General features: G+C 43.0%; 1 protein-coding gene and 1 pseudogene across 1 annotated transcript in view; both read left to right on the top strand.

The window, feature by feature from the left end:
- The window catches only part of OBSCN (obscurin, cytoskeletal calmodulin and titin-interacting RhoGEF), a gene marked incomplete at its 5' end in the record, with an annotated part of 76,373 nt that extends 73,142 nt beyond the window's left edge, over positions 1-3,231 (top strand). Inside the window, 9 exons of the mRNA XM_037068826.1 lie at positions 85-252; positions 751-873; positions 1,098-1,268; positions 1,538-1,622; positions 1,804-2,043; positions 2,193-2,416; positions 2,527-2,602; positions 2,698-2,847; positions 2,951-3,231. Coding sequence (XP_036924721.1) covers positions 85-252; positions 751-873; positions 1,098-1,268; positions 1,538-1,622; positions 1,804-2,043; positions 2,193-2,416; positions 2,527-2,602; positions 2,698-2,847; positions 2,951-3,128 — 1,415 coding nt within the window. The remainder of the gene's footprint in view (positions 1-84; positions 253-750; positions 874-1,097; positions 1,269-1,537; positions 1,623-1,803; positions 2,044-2,192; positions 2,417-2,526; positions 2,603-2,697; positions 2,848-2,950) is intronic.
- An 820-nt stretch (positions 3,232-4,051) lies between these two features.
- Positions 4,052-5,618, top strand: LOC119002763 (phosphatidylinositol N-acetylglucosaminyltransferase subunit P-like; annotated as a pseudogene).
- The last annotated feature ends 15,894 nt before the right edge of the window (positions 5,619-21,512 follow it).

The raw sequence follows: 21,512 nt of genomic DNA, 5'->3' as shown, positions 1-21,512 counted from the left end.
TCAACATACAGAGGGAAACTGAGGCCCAGAGAGGGTGGGGCCTGGTGTTTGAGGTGCCTCCAGGCCTACTCTGTCCTGCTGCAGACGGGGCCCTCCTGGAGAGCAGCAGCCGCCTCCTCATCTCCTCCACGCTCAAGAATTTCCACATTCTGACCATCCTGGCAGTGACTTCTGAGGACCTGGGTGTGTACACGTGCAGCGTGCGCAATGCACTGGGCACAGCGACCACCAGAGCTGTCCTCCGGAAGGCAGGTGGGTGGGCCTCACCAGGCCTTCTCAGTGGGGACAGAGAGAGAGGCCACTCCAGGCTATTATTGCCTCCCTGGGATTTCCAATGGGGCAGCCAGGCCTAGCTCTTAGACCCCCAGCCTAATCCCTAGGGGGCACCAGACCTCCAGTGGCCAACCCTAGGTGCCCTGCTCTGCCACTCAGCCAAGCTGAGACATCTCTGACCGAAACCTGGAGTGGGCAAGGGGCTGTGATGAGGGCCACTTCATGGGGCTCCGGAGCATGCACCAGACGAAGAAAGCCTGTGGTCAGGCAGACAGACACCTGCTGGGCTCCCTCCAGGAGAGTTATTGGGTCCCTCTACCAGGCAGCACTGGAATGGGACCCCGGAATCTAGGAGACCAGGGTGGGGTGGGCTCAGGGCATGGCAGTAGGGTGCAGGGGTGTGGACAGGGGCTCAGAGCTGCAGGAGCTGCGTGCCCCTGGGAGCTGACCTCAGACCTCTGACTATGGGCCCTGCAGAGTGCCCTCCATCCTCCCCACGCCCAGACATTGGGGAGGTGTACACAGATGGGGTGCTGCTGGTCTGGAAGCCTATGGAATCCTGTGGCCCTGTGACCTACATCGTGCAGTGCAGCCTGGAAGGTAGGGTTGTGCAGATGTCCCCACCCCCTGGGGGCCCTGTAGCTAGTGGGAGGATCACCTGGCCACTCTGTGCTTCTGGAGACCCATGGGGGAAGTGTCTGGTGCCCTCTGTACCCGTGAATGCCCATCAGGGAAGCCTTGGACCCTGTGCACTACTGGGCAGTCTCACTGGACTCTGGAGTGGGGAGGCCTGGGGCTGCCCCTCACTTGCTCCATGTGGCCAGGTGGCAGCTGGAGCACACTGGCCTCGGACATCTTTGATTGCTGCTACCTGGCCAGGAAGCTTTCGAGGGGTGGTGTGTACACCTTCCGGACCGCGTGCGTCAGCAAGGCTGGCATGGGCCCCTACAGCAGCCCCTCGGAGCAGGTCCTCCTGGGAGGGCCCGGCCACCTGGGTGAGCCTCTACAGGACCTGGCGGGCAGTGGGTGGGGGTCCCTTTGGAACTGTCACCAAGACACATACACTCACGGGGAAGGTTTGTTCCAGCTACTGCGCTGCCCCTCCCCATCCCCAAATGGTCCAAGGAATGAGAAGCCAAGTGTGGGTTTAAGGGGGGGGGGCGGTGGGGGACCTGTCAAGGTGATGGGGAAGAGATGACTGAAGACAAGGTTGGGGTACTGGGACTATGAGGAACACTCCAGTCACCGGCTTCCCTTCCCACAGCCTCTGAGCAGGAGAGCGGCCCTGCATCGCCGACCCATCAGCTCCCCAGCACGCAGACCTTCGCCTTCCAGACGCAGATCCGAAGGTGCTGAGGCCTCTCTGCCTCCCCTACCCCAATCTGCTCACCAGGGCCTGAGCACCTCCTTCCCCACCAAGTTTCCTCCCCGCTGCTCTGAGAGTGGGAAGGGGCTGCCAGAGGTTGTGAGGGGGCCTGCAGGCCAGAACAGGAGGGATTCCCAGAAGCCTGGCCTGTGCTTCCTCACCAGGGGTCGCTTCAGTGTTGTGCGGCAGTGCCGGGAAAAGGCCACCGGACGCCCACTGGCTGCCAAGATTATCCCCTACCGCCCAGAGGAAAAGACAACTGTGCTTCGAGAGTATGAGGCCCTCAAGGGCCTGTGTCACCCACACCTGGCCCAGTTGCAGGCTGCCTTCCTCAGCCCGAGGCACCTGGTCCTCATCTTGGAGCTATGCTCTGGGCCAGAGCTACTGCCCTGCCTGGCCCAGCGGTGAGGGGCCATCTGGCCTGGGGGCAGGGCTTGGGGAGGGGGATGACACTTGAGGCCCAAGTCCTGCCTGCTTCGACAAACTGGGTCCTGTGCAGGAGGGGGCTCAGCCAAAACTGCTCAGAGCCGAGCCCGTCCCCATGTGTCCCCAGGGCATCCTACTCAGAATCCGAGGTGAAGGACTACCTGTGGCAGATGCTGAGTGCCACCCAGTACCTGCATGCACAGTGCATCCTGCATTTGGACCTCAGGTCTGAGAACATGATTGTCACGGAGTACAACCTGCTCAAGGTGGTCGACTTGGGCAGTGCTCAGAGTCTCACCCAGGAGAGGGTCCTGCCTTCAGAGAGGTTCAAAGACTATGTGGAGACCATGGGTGCGTGGGGTTGAGGGGTGGCTGGGAGCAAGCCCCTCCTCCAGTTCTGCCTCCTGCCACCTGCACTGCAGACACTCAGCTCCTCACCTTGTGCTTCCCCTTCTGTGCAGCTCCGGAGCTCCTGGAGGGCCAGGGTGCCGGCCCACAGACCGACATATGGGCCATCGGTGTGACTGCATTCATCATGTGAGTCCTCCAGCCACATGAGGGCAAGTATGAAGTCCATGAGGATGACCTCAGATCCCCATGTGACCTGAGTCCCCTATGCCTCACCTGTGCAGGCTGAGTGCCGAGTACCCAGTGAGCAGAGAGGGCACACGAGACATGCAGAAAGACCTGCGGAAAGGGCTCATCTTGCTGAGTCGCTGCTACGCCGGGCTGTCTGGGGGCGCCTTGGCCTTCCTGCAGAGTACACTGTGCGCACACCCTTGGTAAGGTGGTCCTGTCTCCCACCTCCCAACCACCCATCCTGCTCACCCTGGACCAGCCAGAGTAGGCTGACCTGACTCCCTGTTGCCACCCTCCTTGCTGCAGGGGCCGGCCGAGCGCTTCCAGCTGCCTGCAGTGTCCATGGCTGACTGAGGAGGGCCCAGCTTGCTCTCAGCCTTCCACTGTGACCTTCCCCACTGGGCATCTGCGCGCCTTTGTGCGTGAGCGTGAGAAGAGACGGGCACTGCTGTACAAGAAGCACAACCTGGCTCAGGTGTACTGAGCGCTTGGCCCTGCGGGATCACAAAGCCAGTGGCCACATGCACGCAGGGCACTTTGAGCCTGGCCTCCACAAGCTGTATCCACCAATAAAAATCAGCACCACAGGAGGCATCTTCTGTCTCACTGTTTTGTTTCGAGGAGGAGGGTGATGGTCCTGCGCCTTCCTGGAGTTTAGTGACCATCCAGTTAGCACAGCTGCCCTTCCTTGTTCTTGGACTGAAAGATCCTTCAGGGCAGTCTCACCGTGAGTGACCAGCTCACAAACAAAAGCCCCTTTTGTCCCATGCAAACTGTCACAATTGGTCCCTCAGCCTCACCCCACCTGCCAGTCTCTGAGACATTTCCACTGGGGCTCCTGAGCTCCAGGGGCTAGATTGAATTGTGCCCATGGTCACCTTCCTGGACTGGTCCTCTATCAAGGCCTCCAGCATAGGCTACTGCAGCCCTTTCTCGGTCTGAGGCAGAAGGAGCCTGGTGAGTGACTAGCCAGGCCACACAGAGGGATTGGGAGATGGGCTTGGAGTGGGAGAAGGTGTCATAGAAGCTGCTGCAGGAGCTTGAGCCACAGTTGCTGTCCCCCAACCTGACTTCTGCCAGATGTTCCTGTTGCCCACAAGGAAAGTCCTGTTTGGGAAGGGCATGTGGTCCTGAGGCTGAATGAACATGGGCTGCTTGCTCCATGTCCACCAGCTCCAACTCTATTTGTGAGGAATGGTCTCGCCAGCATCAGTGCTCCCTTTGGGGGCAGTCCACCATGTCCAGGGACTATCTGAGCTTTTTGCTGAGGTGTCCTCCCACAGGGCACCTTCCTGGACCTTGACCACACCTGTGCAGACACACAGTGAGCACACCTCCAACCCTAGGCACCTGAGTCTGCGCCCATGCCTCCCTCTCTATTGCATGCTCACTCAGCCCCAGCTCACCATGTCCACAGCAAGCCTGGCTCTGCATGCTGAGACCAGGTGAGACTTAGCTCCTTGTCTTCGGTGGATGCATTCCTTTGGTGACACCCCCTCTGTGCTGTGTGCTGGGATGACTTGCCCCTGTCTAAGCCTGTACAGGTCAAATTCTGCAGGTTGAGCACATCTACTCTTACATGGAGAGACACTTGCTGGGGCTCTACAGAGGCCATGCCTCCTCTAGATCCTCCAGGAGCTCAGCTTCCTCAGGTCCCTGCTGGCCTGGCCTTGCTCCCTGCAAGCCCAGCTTTCCTTGTGCATTCTGCCTTGATAACTCTGTGGAAGTGCTTCTTGTGGAACGGTTAGTGACTCCTCACACCCCTGCTTAGGACTCACCCTGGTAACACCATGTAGCATGGGCCACACCACATCATCATTCATTCCTTCCATGGCCCTTGTCCCTTCTCATTTGAGATGGCCCTCTTCCCAGACTGGATTTTACCTGATAAACCCACTCAAATCCAAACTCCCCATTTATGTGTTGTAAGTATTTTATTGGTAGTCTGTTTCTAACAATCAAATCAAATGTACTGCATTTTTAACAGCTGCATATTTTATATATTTTTTCAATTAAGCTTTTATTTTGAGATCTTAGTTGAATCACAGGCAGTTGAAAGAAATCATACAGAAACAGCCCAGGTACCACTTGCCCAATTTCTCCAGTGGGAATTATTCTGCAAAATGCTAGCATTGATACAATAGGACAGCCAGGATAGGGACATTGAGACAGTAAAGGTACAGATCATCATGACACAGGTCCCTCCCTGATCTTTTAAACAGTCACACCCACTTCCCTCTCACCTTTAATTGATACTCCTTAACCCTGGCAACCAATGGTCTGTCTTGAATTCATATACTTTTGCCATTTTAAAAGTGTTATAGCTCCTCCGCTATGCGAGTGAGCTGTCTCACTGGCCCCCCACTCCCCAGCTCCCACAGAAGGAGGGCCATGGGTCACCTGCGCCACTCCACTTCTTAGTTTCTTGCAGCTCCCAGCTCTGGCTCCCAGGTCAGCACCTGCCCAGGCGATTCTGTGCTGTGATTGTCTCAAAGCCACAGGGAAAAGGGTGGAAAATTCACTGTTGCCATTGCCAGACAGTGATTTATGGCTTTGTTCTTAAGCTCTCAATTGCCTTCAATAAAAGCCCACTCGTGTGGGCTTTTATTCCTGAATCCTGACTAAATGCCTTAAGCTTAACCAACTGGTCTCAAAAGTATTGGGAAGTTGCATTGCCCATCTACCCCCTCGTTACTATAGTAATCAGGTATGCACTCTTATTTGGAATAAAGGTGCTGAATACCTCGCCACTCAGCTCTGTTCATACAATCACAGGTAACTATGCTGAAAACCAAAAGTGGAAGAAATACCAAGAAGAGGTCATCCCAGCACTGAGATATTCCTATTAGGGAAGTGAACCAAATGTTCTTTTTTAAGTCAAGAATTTTACACCAAAAACTGAATTGTGGACTTCCAGCCAAGATGGAGGCGTAGGTAGATATGCTTTGCTTCCTTGCACAACCAAAAGAAGGATAACAACCAATTTAAAAATAAGAATCAAATTGTATAGAAGTCCAACAACCAAGGAGTTAAAGAAGAAACATTCATCAGACCGGTAGGAGGGATGGAGTTGGGCAGCCAGGGCATAGAGGACTCAAGGCAAGGCTGGAGGACCTAGGCAGGTGAGGCAGGAGGACCTAGGCAGGTGAGGCAGCAGCTAATGGAGCAGGAGGTCCCACCTTTGTATACGGACAAACTGGGAGGAACAACTGGGGAATGAGACAGATCTCAAAACCCAGGGTTCCAGTGAGGAGAAATAAAGCCTCAAAACCTCTGAATGGCCCTGGCTGGTGTGGCTCAGTGGACTGAGTGTGGGCCTGTGAACCAAAGGATCGCGGTTCGATTCCCAGTCAGGGCACATGCCTGGGTTGCAGGCCAGTTCCCAGCAGGGGACACATGAGAGGCAACCATACATTGATATTTCTCTCCCTCTCTCCCCTTCCCTTCCCCTCTAAAGACAAATAAATAAAAATCTTTAAAAAAAACAAACAAAAAAACCCCTCTGACTGAAAAAACCTGTGGGGGTTGAGTTTCTTGGAAAGACCCACAAGGTCCTAGAGCATACACAAAACCCCAGACCTGGGAATCAGCACCAGAAAGGCCCAAATTCCTTGTGGGTAGTGGGGGAAGTGACTGAAAGCTGGCTGACAGCTGAGAAAGGGATATTGTTCCCTCTCAGACCCCTCCCCCACATACAGCACCACAACACAGTGACACACTGGTGACTATCTAAGCCTCTGCCCCTTACCACCTAATGGGTGTGCCAAGACAAAAAAAAATATGACCCAAATGAAAGAACAGATCAAAGCTCTAGAAAAAATACAGCTAAGTGAGGAAGAGATAGCCAACCTATCAGCTGCAGAGTTGAAAACACTGGGAATCAAGATGCTCACAGAAATGGTTGAGTATAGTCCCAAAATAGAGAAAAGAGTGAAAACTATGAACAGTGAAGTAAAAGAAAATGTACAGGGAACCAACAGCAAAGGGAAGAAAACCAGGACTCAGATCAACAGTTTGAAGCAGAAGGAAGAAATAAACATTCAAGCAGAACAGAATGAAGAAACAAGATTTCACAAAAATGAGGAGACTCTTAGGAACCTCCAGGACAACTTTAAATGTTCCAACATCTGAATCATGGGGTGCCAGAAGGAGAAGAGGAAGAGCAAGAAATGGAAAACTTATTTGAAAACACAATGAGGGAGAACTTCCCCAATCTCGCAAAGGAAATAAATTTCCAGGAAGTCCAAGAAGCTCAGAGTCCCAAAGAAGTTGGACCCAAGGAAGGACACACCAAAGCATATCATAATTACATTACTCAAGAGTAAAGATAAGGAGAGAATCTTAAGAGCAGAAAGACAAAAGGAGAGTTACCTACAAAGGAGTTCCCATAATACTATCAACAGATTTCTCAAAAGAAACCTTGCAGGCAAGGGGCTGGAAAAAAGTATTCAAAATCATGAAAGGCAAGGACCTACATCCATCATTACTGTATCATTTAGAATGGAAGGGCAGATAAAGTGCTCCCCAGATAAAGTCGAGTTAAGAGAGTTCATCATCACCAAGCCCTCACTACATAGAATGTTAAAGGGACTTATCTAAGAAAAAGAAGAAGGTCAAAAACATAAACAGTAAAATGACAACAAACTCACAACTATCAACAACCAAACTAAGAAAATAAAAACAAAAAGAAACTAAACAAACAACTAGAACAGGAACAGAATCAGAGAAATGGAGGGTTATTAGTGGGAAAAGGGAGGAGGAAGATAGGGGAAAAGGTACACAGAATAAGAAGCATAAATGGACTTCCGCCAAGATGGAGGCATAGGTGGAAACACTGTGCCTTCTCCCACAGCCAAGTTTGAATACAACAAAGGTTTGGAGAACAAGGACACACCCAAAGACCAGAACACTGAATTATACGGAAGTCCGACAACTACGAACCGTTCAACGGGGACAGTAAGAGGGGCGGAGCCAGCAGCAGAGCAGGGTCGGGCAGGACAGATCCCTGGACCTAGGCGCACAGGCAGCCCGGAACCAGTTGGGGTGTGGGGCAGACTGACCGTGGTCGCACATTCACGAACAGTGAGACGGGTCACGCAGGCCCCAGGGGGCGAACCCAGTGGTGGAGGGCTGACGGCGGTGGCACACTCGCGTGCAGTGGGACGAAACGCGTGGGCTTCGTGACTGTGGTGGCTGCGGCGCCTGTGGGGGCGGCGGCGGCAGGTGGCACACAGAACACAATTGTTCCTCTTTGACCCCGCCCCCACATACAACGTCACAACCCAGCAACTGAGTGGCCCTGCCCTGGTGAACACCTAGGGCTCTGCTCCTCATATGTAACAGGCACAAACAGTCCAAAATATGGCTGAAGAAGAACTCAAAGCCCCAGAGCCAATAACTCTAAGCGACCAGGAAATAACGAACCTCTCAGATGCACAATTCAAGACACTATTTATCAGGATGCTCACAGAACTGGTTGATTACAGTCACAAATTAGAGGAACACATGAAGGCTAAACTAATTGAAATGAAGGGAGACATCCAGGAAACCAATAGTGATGGAAAGGAAACTGGGACTCAAATCAATGGAATGGACCAGAAGGAAGAATGAAACATCCAACCAGAAAGGAATGAAGAAATGAGAATTCAAAAAAATCAGGAGAGGCTTAGGGACCTCCAGGACATCTTTAAACGTTCCAACATCCAGATTATAGGGGTACCAGAAGGGGGAAAGAAACAGCCACAAGTGGAAAACTTATTTGAACAAATAATAAAGGAGAACTTCCCCAGTCTGGCAAAGGAANGTTCAAGGAGTTCATCATCCCCAAGCCCTTATTATATGAAATGTTAAAGGGACTTATCTAAGAAAAAGAAGATGAAAAATATGAACAGTGAAAGGACAGCAAACACACAGTTATTAACAACCACACCTAAAACAAAAGCAAACCAAGAGAACAGCTAGATCAGGAGTGGAACCATAGAAATGAAGAACACATGGAGGGTTAGCCACAGGGGGGTGGGAGGAGGAGAAGGGGGGAGAAGGCACAGAAAATAGCATAGACAGTAGGTAGAAAATAGATAGGGGGGAGGGCAAGAATAGTGGGGGAATTATAGAATCTAAAGAACTTGAGACACGTGGTTGTAATCTAAGGGGGGGAGAATGGTGGGGGAGGGAGTGTGCGGGTGGAGGGGAATTAAGTGGGGGAATAGAACTGTAATGGTATAATCAATAAAATATATTTTTTTAAAAAAGAAGCATAAATGGTAGGTACAAAATAGACAGGGGGAGGTTAAGAATAGTATAGGAAATGGAGAAGCCAAAGAACTTATATGTATGATCCATGGACATGAACTAAGGTGAGAGAATGATGGTGGGGGAATGCGTGGGAGGATGGGTGCAGGGCAGAGGGGAATAAAGGAGAAAAAATGGGACTAGTATAGCATAATCAATAAAATATATTAAAATTTTTAAAAAGTTCCAATGATGGCATCGGGTCATGCCAGAGGCATTCCAGCTTATATGAAGGCCTCAGCAGAGGATCCCTGGAAATAAGTGACCACATTCACATAACTTTCATTACAGTTTTTATTATAACTGTTTGATTTTATTATCAGTTGTTAATCTCACTGTGTCTAATATATAAACTTTATCATATGTATATATGTCTAGAAAAATTATTACTTGCAGGGTTCTACATTATTAGTAGTTTCAGGCCTCCACGGGGGATCTTGAAAGGTAATCCCTGCAGGTAAGGGGGCCAGTGAACTGAGAAGTGTCCTCTCCTATTTTGTGGAAGAGATTGTGTAAAACTAATGTTAGTTCACCTTTAAATTTCCAGGCCTCTGGGCCTGGAGATTCCTTTTTCAAGGGCTTTTAAATTGTGAAGTCAATTTACTTGTTATAGGGTTGTTCATATCATCAATTTCATCTTGGTTGGCTTTCGTAATCTCTGGTTTTCTTAGGAATTGGTCCATTTTTTCCAAGGTGTCAAATTTATGTGTAAAGTTGTTTGTCTTCACTTACTATCCTTTTACTGCCTATAGAATTTGTAATGATACTCTTTATTTTGTTCCTGACATTAGTAATTTGTATTTTCTCTTTTTATTTTTGTCAGTCTTGCTAGAAGTTTATCAATTTTACTGATATTTTTGAAGAACCATCTTTTTGTTTTGTTGATTTTTCCTGTATTATTTTTCTAATTTAATTTTCTTGACTTACTCTTTTATCTTTACTGCTTCCTTTTCTCTGCTTGCTCTGGGTTTAGTCTGCTCTTCCCTTTGAATTGTCTTCTCCCCTCCCCCTACATTCTCCAGCTTTACTGGATAATTTAAAATTACATTTCTATTTTCTGACATTCAGTTGCTTTTTCCATCTGACTTTTAAAAACTGATTACATCCAGTGGAACGTAGTTGTCTAAGTTATATAGTACACAGAAATATCATCTTGATTTCTTTGAAAATGCATTTCTCTGCAATTCCTGAATAGCTCCAAACTATGCTTGCTATGAGCATAGATGTTTACTCCAGGTGAGTTTGTATAGTCATCCCTAAACATATGTTCTAAACCTTTGTCATCGCTATCTTCAGATAGTGTCATCACTGTCTTCATCCAGCATCAATTCTGTGAAGCTGTTCCTGTTTAGGCTTCTATTCTGATTTCCCTCACATAAACATTAACATGCATGCTTGTCCTTTTTATTGTTTACTGGCACTCATCCTGTTCTACGCAGAGCTTGATACAGATGTTACTTGATGTTATTTAATGGGTATTGAAGTCACACAATCCAAGGCCATTATTATGCTCAATTTAAAGTTATTTATGAAAGTTCACACACACTTCCAGAATTGGTTTTTACCCTCTACATGGAAACATATTCAAAACACCCAGAACAAGCTTACTAGTGTGATTCAACCCTCCCCATTCATCAGTCCCTATTCACTGGGGCACGGAAAGGGGTTCTTTAACAAAAGCATTGTCTTGATTTTTACTTAGGTTTCTGATTTGAGACCTTTTCTCTTGTGTAATGTGAGTATTCAGTGCTACAAAATGCATTCTCAGTACTGCTTAGCTGCATCCTGTGTGTTTAATGTATTGTATTTTTATTTTCATTTGTATGTTTTAAATTTCCTTTGAGACTTTCTTTGACCTGTGCATTTAGAAGTGTGTTGTTTAATTTCCAATTGCTTATAGATTTTTCTTGTCCCTTTCTGTTATTGAGTCCTAGCTTGATACCATTATGGACAGAGAATATAATATGTAATTTCAATCTTTTAAAAATTTGTTGGGGTTTGATTATGTTCCTAGATATAGTCTGTCTTGGTGAATGTTCTACATACTAATGCTGCTGGATGGAGAGTTCTATCAAAGTTATATTAACTTTTTGATACATTATATTGTTCAGCTCTTCTACATGCTTGCTGATTTTTTGTCAAACAGTTCTATCAGTTGCTGAAACAAGGGTGTTAAGATGAACTATAATTGTGGATTTGCATATTTCTTCATTGAGCTCACTCAGTTTTTGTTCCATCTGTTTTGAACCTCTGTTGTTTGATTCATGCACACTTTGGAACATTATATCTTCCTGGTGGAATGATTATTTTATCACTGTGTGATGTTCCTCTGGGTCTCTTCTAGTTATTTTTTTTACTATGAAGACTAATTTAACTTATGTGAATAGAAGTACTCCTGATTTTTTGAATTAATGTCTGCATTGCCTTTTACTTGGTATGTTTAGACCATTTTCATTTAAAGCAATTTTAATATTTTAGGTTTGTTTGTCATTTTGTATTGTTTCTTTCATCTCTTTTTTGTTCTCCTTGTGTATGTGTGGGTGGTTACTAGAGTATTTTTATCAGATTTCACTTTCATTTATTTATAGTGTTTTAAATTGTATAATTGTATAGTTTTATAAGTTATTCTCTGAGTGTGTGTGAGGGGGGTGTGTATAATCACAGACCATTGGCATCAACATTTTACTACATTCTGTGCTTTTTAAATATTATTATTTTAGAGACAGAGATGCTTCCAAAGTTATTCTACAAAGTCAGTGTTACCCCAATACCAAAACTAGTCAATGACATTACAAAAAAATAAATATAGGCCAATATCCTTGATAAACATAGATGCAAAAATTCTCAACAAAATATTATCAAACCATATTCAACAATACATTAAAATGATTCTTCATTGTGGCCAAATAGGATTTATTCAAGGGATGCAAGTATACTTCAATATCCATAAATCAATTAATATATCATATTAACAAAGTGAAGGATAAAAATTATATGATAATTTGACAAAATTGAACATCCTTTTATGATTTAAAAAACCCTCCTAACAAAGGAACATATCTCTACACAGTAAAGGCCATATGTGACAAACTCATGGCTAATATTATAGTCAATGATGAAAAGCTGAAGTCACTCCTCTGTGATCAAAGTAAAGACAGGAATTCCCACTAGGACCACTTCCATTCACATAGCACTGGAAGTCCTAGTCACAGCAGTCAGACAAGAAAAAAATAAATAAAAGGCAGCTAAATTGGAAAGGAAGAAGCAAACTTCACTGTTAGCAGATGACATGACATTATATACATAAAACTCTAAAGACTCCATCAAAATTTTTTGAAATAAATAACTTTAGTAAAGTTGTAAGATGCAAAATTAATATGCAGATATCAGTTGTGCTTCTATACTTCAATAACAAATTATCAGCAGAAATAAAAAAATCCCATTTACAATTGTATCAAGTAACATCAAATAGCCCTGACCCATGTGGCTCAGTTGGTTGAGCATCATCCTGCAAGGCAAAAAGTCACCAGTTCAACTCCTGGTCAGGGTGCATGAGAGAGGCAACTGATTGAGAGGCCATTGATTGATATTTCTCTCTCACATCAGTGTTTCTCTCCCTCTCTTTCTTTCTCCCTTCCTCTCTTTAAATATAATCTTTTTTAAAGCAAAACACCTGGGAATAAATTTAACTAAAAGGTGAAAGACATTCTGAAAACTGTAAACCACTGATAAGAAAATTGAAGAGAATACAAATAAATGGAAAGAAACACCTTGCTCATGGAGTGGAAGGATTAATATATTTTTTAAAGATTTTATTTATTTACCTTTAGAGGGGAAGGGAAGGAGAGAAGAAGAGAAATATCAATGTATGGTTGCCTCTTGTGCATCCCCTGCTGGGAACTGGTCTGCAACCCAGGCATGTGCCTTGACTGGGAATCAAACTGCGATCCTTTGGTTCGCAGGCCCGCACGTAATCCACTGAGCTACACCAGCCAGGCGAAGGATTAATATTTTTTAAAATATCCTCATTATTTAGAGGACTTCTGGCCAAGATGGAGGTATAGGTGGAAACACTATGCCTCCTCGCACAACCAAGTTTAAAGACAACAAAGTTTTAGTAACAAAAACGTAACCAAAACACAGAAAACTGAACTATATAGAAGTCCAACAAGAAGAAACCCTTCGGCCAGACCAGTAAGAGGGGTGGAGCGGGGTTGAGCAGGAAAGATATGCCGACCGACCCAGGCTCATGCAGGCAGCCGTTGGCCGTTCCCAGGTGTGGGGTAGCAATGGGTGGACCCAGTGAGGGCACAAGGGAGCAGGCTGACCTTGGTCACACTTTCGTGCGCATATAAACCAGGCGAAGGAGCAAGCAGTGAGACAGACTGCACAGATCCCGGTGGTGGAAAGCAGCAGAGAGAACCGCCATTGCCCCTCTTTGACCCCGTCCCCACAAACAGCCTCACAACCCAGCAACTGAGTGGCCCTGCCCTGGTGAACACCTAGGGCTCTGCCCCTCATACGTAACAGGTGTGAACAGACCAAAACATTATGGCTCAAGAAGAACTCAGAGCCCCAGAGCCAATAACTCTAAGCAACCAAAAAATAGCTGCTGTAGCCCGCTGCAGCAAGGGTGGTCGCGAGGTGAGGCGAGGGACTGAAAGAATGGAGAGGACCAAATGCTCTGCTGGCAAATGGCAACTTTATTCAAGGAACAGCTGTCTTATATACAAACTGCTAACGCCTGAAGCAAGACTGCAAGGAACTAGAAACAATGTTGTTTTTCAAAGTTCGTGCACTCCCTTAAGCTATCAAAAGGGCAAGAAGTTCTCATAACCGTCTTGGAACATGACACCTATGCCAAAATCTTGTTATATCCTTCAAGGCTGGGAACGGGAAGGTTAGGAAAATGTCAAGGTACCCGCCGGCTCCAGGGACCAGAAACCAAGTTCATCCACCATTTTCACAGTGGAGAACTCTGTCCTTGATCCCCTGTGGCCTAGCAGGCTCCCACAAATAGCCAACCTATCAGATGCACAGTTCAAAACCCTGGTGATCAGGATGCTCACAGAACTGGTTGATTTTAGTCACAAATTAGAGGAACATATGAAGGCTAAACTAATTGAAATGAAGGGAAATGCATAGGAAACCAATAGTGATGTAAAGAAAACGGGGACTCAAATCAAGGGAGTGGACTAGAAGGAAGAAAAAAATGACCAAACAGAAAAGAATGAAGAAACAAGAATTCACAAAAATGAGAAGAGGCTTAGGAACCTCCAGGGCATTTTTAAATGTTCCAACATCCGAATTATAGGGGTACCAGAAGGGGGAAAGAAACAGCCACAAGTGGAAAACTTATTTGAACAAATANGGAGTGGGAGGAGGAGAAGTGGGGAGAAGGTACAGGGAATAAGTAGCATAGACAGTAGGTAGAAAATAGGGGGCAGGGCAAGAATAGTATGGGAAATATAGAATCTAAAGAACTTGAGACACGTGGACATAAACTAAAGGGGGGGAATGGTGGGGGAGGGGGTGTGCAGGGTGAAGGGGGGGAAGGACAACTGTAATGGCATAATCAATAAAATATATTTTAAAAAATATCCTCACTGTTTACAGCAGTCTAGAGATTCAGTGCAGTGTCTATTAAATACTAATGGAACTCTTCTCAGAACTAGAACAACTATCCTAAAATTTATATGGAACCACAAAAGACCCTAAATAACCCAAAACATTTTGAGATAGAACAAAGTGGGAGGTATCATGCTCCTAGATTCTAACATATACTTAAAATATAGCTATACAGGGCTACAATAATAAAAAAATATGGCACTGGCATAAATACAGATATGTAGATCAATGCAATAGGATAGAAAGCCCAGAAATAAATTCTTGCTTGTATGGTAAATTAATCTATGACAAAAGAGGCAAGGACAAGTTTTCTAAAAAAAGAAGGAAAAATGATTTTTTTTACAATAGCATTAAAACAATAAAATAGGACTAAATTTAACCGAAGAGGTGAAAGATCTGTACTCTGAAAACTGCTAGACACTGATAAAAGAAATTTAAGACATAAATGAATAAAAAGATAGCCTGTGTTCATGAACTGGAAAAATTAATCTTGTTAAAATGTCTATAATATCCAAAGCCACCTATAGATTCAATGCAATCCTTATAAGAATTCTAATTTAATTTTTACAGAAGTAGGAAAAGAAATCCCAAAATGTGAATGAAACAACAAAGGATATTTCCCTAATAGCCAGAGAAATCCTGTGAAATAGAACAAAGCAGGATGCATTATACTTCCTGACTTCAAGCTATATTATAAAGCTATAGTAATAAAACCAGCATGGTACTGGCATAAAAACAAATACGTAGACAAATGGAAGAGAATAAATAGCCCAAAAATAAACCCACACTTATATGGGCAATTAATATTTGACAAGGTAGCCAAGAATCCTCAGTGGAGAAAAAAAAAAGTCTCTTCAACAGATGAAACAAGACCACTATATTACACCACTCACAAAAATTAACCCAAAATGGAGTAAAGATTTAGGTGCAAGACCTGAAACCATAAAACTAGAAGAAAACATGGGGAAAAGGCTCTTTGACATCAGTCTTGCTAATTATTTTTTGGATGTCACACCTAAAACACAAGGAACCAAATGTGTTTTTAAAAGTGAGACTATATCAAACTAAAAGGCTTCTGTACAAAAAAATTATCAACAAGATGAAAATTTTCTACTGATGAAATGTTAGAAAATATTTGCAAATCACGTATCTATAAAGACTTAACATCCAAAATATATAAAGAATTCAACTCAACAGCAACATCAATAATACTTAAAAATGGAGAAGGGCTGAGTAGACATTTTTCCAAAGGCAATATTCAAATGGCCAACAGATATATGAAAACACCCTCCGCATCACTAATCACCACAGATATTCAAGTAAAAACTACAATGAGACATCACCCCACACCTGTTAGAGAGACAGTCATCACAAAGACAATACAGCCCTGGCTGACATAGCTCAGTGGATTGAGCAGGGGCTGTGAACCAAAGAGTCACCAGGTCAATTCCCAGTCAGGGCATATGCCTGGGTTGCAGGCCAAGTCCCCACTGGGGGCACATGAGAGGCAACCACATATTGATGTTTCTCTCCTTCCCTTCCTTTCTCTCTAAATATAAATAAAAATAAAATCTTTATAAAAAAGACAACAGATAGGCAGGTTGGAAGATGGTGACAGAGTAGGAGGGAGCAGATTCCACTCCTCCCTACACACAGGAGAGTAGACATTTCCAAGCAAATAGACTGGAAAAGAAAGCCAGGGTAGCAATACTCATATCAGACAAAACAGACTTCAGAAAAAAAAGGGCCATAAAAAAAGGACCAGAAGGTCACTTCATAATACTCAAGGGAATAATTCACCAAGAAGACATAAATATTCTAAATATATATGCACCAAACATAGGAGCACCCAAGTATATAAAGAAAATCTTAGAGGACTTCAAGAAAGGTATTGACAGCAACACAATTATAGTAGGAGATTTAAACAATCCACTGTCAAAAATGGACAGATCTTCCAAACAAAATATCAACAAACAGATTGTAGCATTGAACAACATCCTAGATGAAATGGACCTAACTGATATATATAGAGCCTTCCATCCCAGAGAAGCTAAATACACATTCTTTCAAATGCACATGGAACATTTTCAGAGATAGACCACATGACAGGACACTAAACAAGCCTCAACAAATTCAAGAAACTTGAAATCATACCAAGCAATTTCTTCAACCACAAGGGACTGAAACTAGAAACCAACCCCAAGGGAAAAAAAACCAAAACACTCAAAATCATGGAGATTGAATAGCATGCTATTAAACAATAAATGAGTCAAGAATAAAATTAGGGAAGAAAACAAAAAGTTTCTGGAAACAAGTGAAAATGAACTCACAACAACCCAAACTTATGGGACACAGCAAAGGCACTCCTGAGAGGGAAGTTCATAGCAATACAGGCCTACCTAAAAGAGATAGAAACATTTCTAACAAACAACCTTACCCTCCCTACACCTACAAGAACTCGAGGAACAACAACAAAGACAGCCCAGAGCAAGTACAAGGAAGGAAATAAGAAAGATCAGAGCAGAATTAAATGACACAGAGACTAAAAGCACAATTCTAAGGATCAATGGATCCAGGAGCTGGTTTCTTGAAAAGATAAACAAAATTAACAAGGCTTTCAGCTGACTCATCAAGAAAAAAAGAGAGAAGACCCAAATAAACACAATCAGAAATGAAAGAAGAGAGATTACAACTGATATCACAGAAATACAAAGGACAGTAAGAAATTATTATGAAGAACTATATGCAAAGAAATTTGAAAACCTAGGTGAAATGGACAAATTTCTAGAAAAATATAATTTTCCAAAACTCAATGAAGAAGCAGAAAGCATGAACAGACCAATTACAGCAGATGAAATTGAAGCAGTAATCAAAAACTCCCATCACACAAAAGCCCTGGACCAGGTGGCTTCACAGGAGAATTCTACAAAGCATTTAAGGAAGAGCTAACCCCTATTCTTCACAGACTATTCCAAAAAATCCAAAATGGTGGAAGACTCCCAAACTCTTTTTATGAGGATAGCATCAGCCTAATTCCAAAAACAGATAAAGACACAACAAAGAAAGAAAGCTTCAGGCCAATGTCGCTGATGAACATAGATGCTAAAATCCTCAACAAAATATTGGCAAATAGCATCCAACAATACATTAAAAAGATCATACACCATGACCAAGTGGAATTCATCCCAGGGATGCAAGGATGGTTCACCATTCACAAATCAGTAATGTAATACATCACATAAACAAAAGCAAAGACAAAAATCACATGATCATATCAATAGATACAGAAAAAGCATACCACCTATTTATAATAAAAACACTCATCAAAGTGGGAATAGAGGGAGCATTCCTCAACATAATAAAGGCCATATATGAGAGACCTACAGCCAACATCATACTCAATGGGAAAAATTAAAATCTTTTCCACTAAGATCAGGAACAAGACAAGGTTGTCCACTTTCACCACTTCTATTCAATATAGTACTGGAAGTTTTAGCCACAGCAATCAGACAAGAAAAGGAAATAAAAGGCATCCAAATCAGAAAGGAGGAAACAAAACTGTCAGTGTTTGCAGATGATGTGATAGTGTACGTGGAAAATCCTACAGACTCCACCCAAAAACTGCTCGACCTAATAAATGAATTTGGCAAAACAGCAGAATACAAAGTCAATATCCATATCCAAGGCATTTTTGTATATCAATACTGAAACAGCAGAAGCAGAAATCAAGAAAAAAATTCCATTCTGTATTGCAAAAAGAAAAATAAAATACCTAGGAATAAACCTAACCAAGGAGGTAAAAGACCTATATGCAGAAAACTACACAACACTGAAGAAATAAATCAAGGAAGACACTAACAAATAGAAATGTATACTGCATCACTAATCACCACAGATATTCAAGTAAAAATTCCAATGAGACATCACCCCATGGCTGTTAGAGGGACAGTCATCACAAAGACAACACAGCCCTGGCTGACATAGCTCAGTGAATTGAGTAGGGGCTGCAAACCAAAGAGTCACCATGTTCATGGATTGGAAGAATTAACATCGTCAAATGGACAAAAAATAGCAATATAAAATGGACTAAAAATAGCCTCTTCAACAAATGGTGTTGGGAGAACTGGACAGCTACGTGCAAAAAAGTGAAATTTGAACACCATCTTACACAATACACCAAAATAAATTAAAGGTGTATAAAAGACTTGACACCATTAAAGTCCTGGAGGAGAATATAGGCAGGAAAATCTCAGATGTTTCATGCAGCAACATTTTTACTGATATGTCCCCTAGGGCAAGGAACAGAAAGGAAAAAAATAAACAAATAGATTCTCATCAAAATTGAAAGCTTCTGTATGGCTAAAGAAAATAGTATTAAAATAAAAAGAGAACCAACTGTATGAGAAAACATATTTGCCAATGATACCTCAGACAAGGGTTTAATCTCCAAAATATACAAAGAACTTGCATGACTCCACTCCAAGAAAACAAGCAATCTAATTAAAAAGTAGGCAAAGGACTTGAACAGACACTTCTCCAAGGAGGACATACAGAGGATCCAGAGACATACAAAAAGATGCTCAATATTGCTAGCTATCAGAGAGATGCAAATTAAAACCACAATGAGATACCACTTTACACCAGTTAGAATGGCCATCATAAACAAAGCAACAAACAAGTGTTGGAGAGGTTGTGGAGAAAAGGGGACCCAAGTTCACTGTTGGTGGGATTACAGACTGGTACAACCACTATGGAAAACAGTATGGAATTTTCTACGAAGACTAAAAATGGATCTGCCTTTTGACCCAGCAATTCCACTGCTGGGATTATATCCTAAGAACCCTGAAACACCAATCCAAAAGAACCTATGCACCCCAATGTTCATAGCGGCACAATTTACAATAGCCAAGTGCTGAAAGCAACCTAGGTGCTCATTAGTAAATGAATGGATCCAAAAACTGTGGTACATTTACACAATGGAATTATATGAAGCAGAAAGAAAGAAGGAGCTCCTACCCTTTGCAACAGCATGGATGGAACTAGAAAGCATTATGCTGAGTGAAATAAGCCAGGTGCTGCAAGACAAATACCATACGATCTCACCTTTACCAGGAACCTAAACAACAAAACAAGCAAGCAAGCAAAATATAACCAAAGACACTGAAATAGAGAACAGGTTGACAGGGACTAGAGAAATGAGGGGAGGGAATTTCAGGGGAAAAGGGGAAGAAGGGTTTACAGGAACAAGTATAAAGGACACATGAACAAAAACTAAGGGGGGTGGTAATGGGAGGGAGGTGGGGAGCACTGGGGGTTGAGCTTGGATGGGAGTAAAAAACAGAAAACTCTACTTGAACAATTAAAATAAATAAACAAATAAAAACATCACTAATAGGCAATAAATAAAATCATAGAATGAGATAAGAAGAAAAAAAAGACAACAGATAAATGTTGATCAGAATATGGGGCCAAGGGAATCCTTATGCACTGTTAGTGGGATTGCAAATTGACACAGCCACTGTGGAAAACAGTATGGAAGCTTTTCAAAAAATTAAAAACAGAATCGTTTTATGACTCAACAATTCTACTTCTGGGTATTTATCTGAAGGTAATAAAATCACTATGTCAAAAAGATATTTGCATCCTCATAGTTGCTGCAGCATTATTTACAGTAAGCAAGATGTGGAAACCACTTTGATGACCACTAATGGATAAAAGGATAAAAAAGATATGGTGAAATATATATTATAATGAAGTATTATTCAGCCATAAAAAAAGAAGGAAACCTTGCAATTTGCAACAACATGGATGGACCTTGAGGGTGTTATGCTAAGTGAAATAAGTCAGAAATAGAAAGACAAAAGCACATGATTTCACATATATATGAAATCTAAAAACACCAAATTCATAAAAAAAGAGATTAAATTTGTGGTTATCAGAAGTGGGACATTAGTGTGAGAGAATTGCGTAAAGGTGATCAAAAAGTACAAATTTCCAGTTGTAAGAGAAATAAATTCTGGGGATGTAATGCACAACATGATCACTATAATTAAAAGTGCTGTATAGTATATTTGAAAGTTGCTAACAGAGCAAGCCCCAAAAGTTCTCATTACTAGGAAAAACATGTTTGTAACTATATGAAGTGATGGATATTAACTAAATATATTTTGTGGTAATTATTTCATAATATATGTATGTTGCCATTTTGCTATTCACCTTAAACTTATACAGTACTGCATGTCAATTATATTTCAATGAAAAAAAACCAACAATAACACATGGCTGAAAGTAATTAAAGAAGATGCAAATAAGTGGAAGGACACCATGTTCACAAGTTAGACTTAATATTGTTAAAATGTCCATACTGAGTGCCCATCAGTAAATGATTGATCAAAAAACTGTGGTACATTTACACAATGGAATACTATGCAGCAGAAAGAAAGAAGGAGCTCCTACCCTTTGCAAAAGCATGGATGGAACTGGAGAGCATTATGCTGAATGAAATAAGTCAGGCATGAAAGACAAATACATATGATCTCATCTATACATGCAACCTAATCAACAAAACAAATGAGCAAGCAAAATATAACCAGACACTGAAATTAAGAACAAACTGACAATAACCAGAGGGGAGGTGGGAGGGGATATTAGGGAGAAGAAGGGGAAAGATTGTTAAGGAACATGTATAAAGGACATATAGATAAATCCAAAGGGGGGAAGGATTGAGGTTGGGAGGTGGGGATGCCTGGGGTTCGGGGGAGTGGTGGGTGGAAAATGGAGATAACTGTACTTGAACAGCAATTAAAAAATAAAAATGCCAATCTAAACTAAAAACAAAAAGTCCATACTACCCAAAGTGATCTACAGATTCAATGCAAATCTTATTAAAATCTCAATGGCATTTTTGCAGAAATAAAAAATATTCTAAAATTTATATAAAATTTCCAAA

This window comes from Sturnira hondurensis, unplaced genomic scaffold (assembly GCF_014824575.4).
Source record: "Sturnira hondurensis isolate 20B ecotype Veracruz unplaced genomic scaffold, ASM1482457v3 Scaffold0018097, whole genome shotgun sequence".
NCBI lineage: Eukaryota > Metazoa > Chordata > Mammalia > Chiroptera > Phyllostomidae > Sturnira > Sturnira hondurensis.
Note: the sequence above shows the minus strand (reverse complement) of the source record. Positions and strands in the feature narration are given on the sequence as shown.